Source organism: Phaethon lepturus, unplaced genomic scaffold (genome assembly GCF_000687285.1).
Source record: "Phaethon lepturus isolate BGI_N335 unplaced genomic scaffold, ASM68728v1 scaffold22919, whole genome shotgun sequence".
NCBI classification, from domain to species: Eukaryota; Metazoa; Chordata; class Aves; order Phaethontiformes; family Phaethontidae; genus Phaethon; species Phaethon lepturus.
Window position 1 is genome coordinate 1,821 of NW_010563080.1, and position 2,570 is coordinate 4,390.

Genomic DNA, 2,570 nt, shown 5'->3' on the forward strand with positions numbered 1-2,570 from the left:
AAGCCGTGTCTGCCGGCGGAACGCTGCTGCTGCTGCCGGAGAGACCCCCGCAGGGGTGGGCAAAGGTCGAGTGGCGAGTGAGGCTGGACACAGGATCCCAGAACCGGATCCTGACCACTGAGAAGAATAAAGCTGCCCAGTTCTCCAGGGGTCCTTTTTCTGGGAGAGCCATTTTCCAGGAGGAAACCCTCTCCCTGAGGATCAGCCGAGTGAGCCCAGCAGACAGTGGGGTCTATAAGGCAGAGTTTGAGGAGACGTCGGGTGTTGTTACCGCCCCGTGCTTCCACGTGTCGGTGTGGGGTGAGTGGCTGGGTCCCCATCATCCCGTCAACCTGTCCCCTCGCCCCATCCCGTCTCACCGGCTCTGTCCCCACAGAGCCCGTCCGCCAGCCGCGCCTGGAGGCACGCATCCTGCACCGGGAGCAGGGCTGGTGCAACCTCTCGCTGGTCTGCATCGTGCCCTGTGCCGGCAACGTCTCCTACAGCTGGTCCTGCGGCGGGGGTCCCCTGGGAGCCCTGGAGCACCAGCCCCAGCTGCACCTGCAGGTCCATGGGGACGCCGACCCCACCGTCTGCTGCTGCAACGTGAGCAACCCGGTGAGCTGGGGCACGGCCAGCGCCGACATCACGGTAGCCTGCCGCGCTGTGGCCCCAGGTAATTAGTCCTCAGCTCCGGAGCAGCAGGATTTAGGGGGTGCAGAAGCCGCACCGCTTCTAGCCCTCTCTTGGGGCCCTTAGTTGCCCTGCCTGGGCCAGTGATACTGCGGAGGACGTCACACTGATGCCAAAATATTCCCAGCTTCTACTCCTGGGAAAGGAAACGTGACAGCCGAGCATGGGTGACGTAGCCGGGGCTGAGGTTTCCTGGCCAGGTCTGTCCTCTGCAGGCTGTGATGGAGAGCGTTCAGACACGGCTCGAGGTTCTGCCCCGCACTGAAGGTCTCCCCATCTCCTCTCCTTCCTCCCCAGGGCTTTTCAGCGTCGTTCCATGGTGGGCAGTGGCCGTGTCCCTGGGGCTGGCACTGGCCACCTGCGTAGCCTTCGTTGTCACTTGCTACTGGTGCAGGAAGCGAGGAAAGGAACCCCCGGGAGGTTTGTCCCCGGGGTTGGCGCGGTAGCTTGGGGGAGAGGCAGCCGTGGGGTTTCGACTGTGCAGCCCCCTCCTCCTGTCACGCTCCTAAAGCTCCTGTGCTGACCCTGGCCTCCTGGGGCGGATGCGGGATAAGTCACCGGGCACGGTCCCCCCCGCGCCGGGCGCTGCTCAGGGCATGAAGCCTTTGCCCATCCCTGCTGAGGCCGCGTGGTCCAGGTTGATGAGGTAGATGAAGCACCCCAGCAGCCCAAGCGTTGGTGCCCAAACCTGGAGGCCTCGTCCCATGGGGTCGAGAGGACTTTTTGGGCTTGGATATTCATTTTTTTCTGGGTTGGAGCATCCGTCCCCAGCCCCTGCCAGGAGCCAACAAAGGAGAACCTCCCAGTTACCAAGGGACCTCTTTCTTCCCTCTGCTTTGCTTTGCTTGAGGGCTGAACCCCCTCAGTCTGGGGGCTCTAACACGTCCGCCGTCTCACACTGACCCTTCAAACTCCCCCAGGACCCATCGAGCAGACTCTGACCGTCTACGAGGAGGTGGGCAAAGCCCAAACCAGCCAAGACCCCGTGAGTGCTGGGGCTGTCCCCTCCCCGCACTGCCCAGAGGGACGGGACCTCTGGAAACGTCCGTCACCCCGCGTTGCCTCCTTTAACCAGTATGGCCTTGCTTTCTCCCCCAGAGTGGGACCGGTGAGGCCACCGTGGGAGGAAACACCATCTACGCCGTCGTCTGCACCAAAACGCAGGTAGGCTCAGTCCTGAGCCGGCGGGGAGGGGACTGGAGCTGCCCCGTGGGCTTGGCTGTGCAGCCCCCGGGCCGGACGCCTCCATTGCAGCCACCAAGACCACCCCTTTTGCCCAAAACTCCTTTTTCTTCGCCCACCTCGACCGTTTCTCCCTGGCAGGGAGCCAGCCGCCCTCAGGAACCCGAAAGCTGCACCATCTACTCCACGATTCAGCCCGCCAGGAAGGTGAGGTTGCCCCGCCGTGACCTCGGCCCCTCTGCAGCGGCACAGAAACCCGGGTCCCCTCGATGAGTCAACCGGGCGCTGGGTTCACCACCCGGCGCGCGCGTTGCCTAACGGCGGGTTCTCGCTCTGCTCCGCAGTCCCCTTCCCTCAAGAGGAAAAGGCTGGACCCAGCTTTGGTTTCCACCGCCTATGTAGAGGTAACCGGGCCAGTGGGGAGATGAGCCCGGGGTATCCCCAAAGCTCGTTGGATTTTGGGGACCACGGTGTGCTAAGCCCTACCCGTTTCCTTGCAGACTACAGGGGGTTCCAGACGCTGGCGTACCCCGCTGCAGACCCCAGCCCCGGCTCCTGCTGGCCACCACCCCTCCTAATGCCCCGGCAAGACCTTCCCTACAGGCTTCTTCTCCCGGAGCACCCAGAGACCTCCAGCACCCACCAGCACCCTGCCCGGCAAAGCCGGGGGCTCGCTCGGCTTGGAATTGGTCAGACATGGGTGTTTGCAAGGATGC

General features: G+C 63.8%; 1 protein-coding gene across 1 annotated transcript; it reads left to right on the forward strand.

Annotated features, from left to right (window-relative positions):
- Positions 1-3: 3 nt before the first annotated feature.
- Positions 4-2,258, forward strand: CD244 (CD244 molecule, natural killer cell receptor 2B4; the record flags this gene model as incomplete). Its single annotated transcript, XM_010294486.1, has 7 exons — positions 4-300; positions 377-655; positions 970-1,092; positions 1,593-1,657; positions 1,771-1,836; positions 1,996-2,066; positions 2,129-2,258. Coding segments are annotated over 7 exons (1,031 nt in total), but the record flags the coding sequence as incomplete, so codon positions are not given.
- Between the last annotated feature and the right edge of the window lie 312 nt (positions 2,259-2,570).